The sequence below is a fragment of the Wasmannia auropunctata genome, unplaced genomic scaffold (genome assembly GCF_000956235.1).
Source record: "Wasmannia auropunctata unplaced genomic scaffold, wasmannia.A_1.0 LD336101.1, whole genome shotgun sequence".
In the NCBI taxonomy this organism is placed as follows: domain Eukaryota; kingdom Metazoa; phylum Arthropoda; class Insecta; order Hymenoptera; family Formicidae; genus Wasmannia; species Wasmannia auropunctata.
This window is the reverse complement of record NW_012026789.1, coordinates 826749-827168: the sequence shown is the minus strand read 5'-3', so window position 1 is coordinate 827168 and position 420 is coordinate 826749. Positions and strand designations below refer to the sequence as shown.

At 34.3% G+C, this 420-nt stretch overlaps 1 protein-coding gene across 1 annotated transcript in view; it reads right to left on the bottom strand.

Annotated features, from left to right (window-relative positions):
• LOC105461088 (putative nuclease HARBI1) overlaps positions 1-244 on the bottom strand; it is a 20185-nt gene extending 19941 nt beyond the window's left edge. Inside the window, exon 1 of the mRNA XM_011707578.1 lies at positions 4-244. Within this exon, the coding sequence (XP_011705880.1) occupies positions 4-244 (241 nt within the window). The remainder of the gene's footprint in view (positions 1-3) is intronic.
• Between the last annotated feature and the right edge of the window lie 176 nt (positions 245-420).

Below are 420 nucleotides of genomic sequence, written 5' to 3'. Positions count from 1 at the left end.
TACGATCATTCTCGCTTTCTTCCATAGTAAATTGCATGCGTTCATGGAAGGAATTGAATACATCCAGTGTTTCTTGCAACTTGTCGGATTGAGTTGCTAACAATATATCGTCCACGTAACGGAAATAAAAAGCTAATTGCAAAGATTTTGCCGCTTCGTTTTCAATCTCCTGTAAAACCATGTCGGCTATTGTCGGAGATACTGGAGAACCCATGGGTGTATTTGGTTTGGTTGACAAAGTCATACTGCTCTCAAATCCATGCTATCACGAAAAGAATTTGAGGGATATTATACATATTTTATTGAATAATTGTTTTCCATTACCATTTATTTTTAATACCATTAAGTCCAGATTAAAATCTCTATTCAATAGTAAAAAACAAGACTCAAGAACTAACAACGCTATCAAAAAAATGTTCA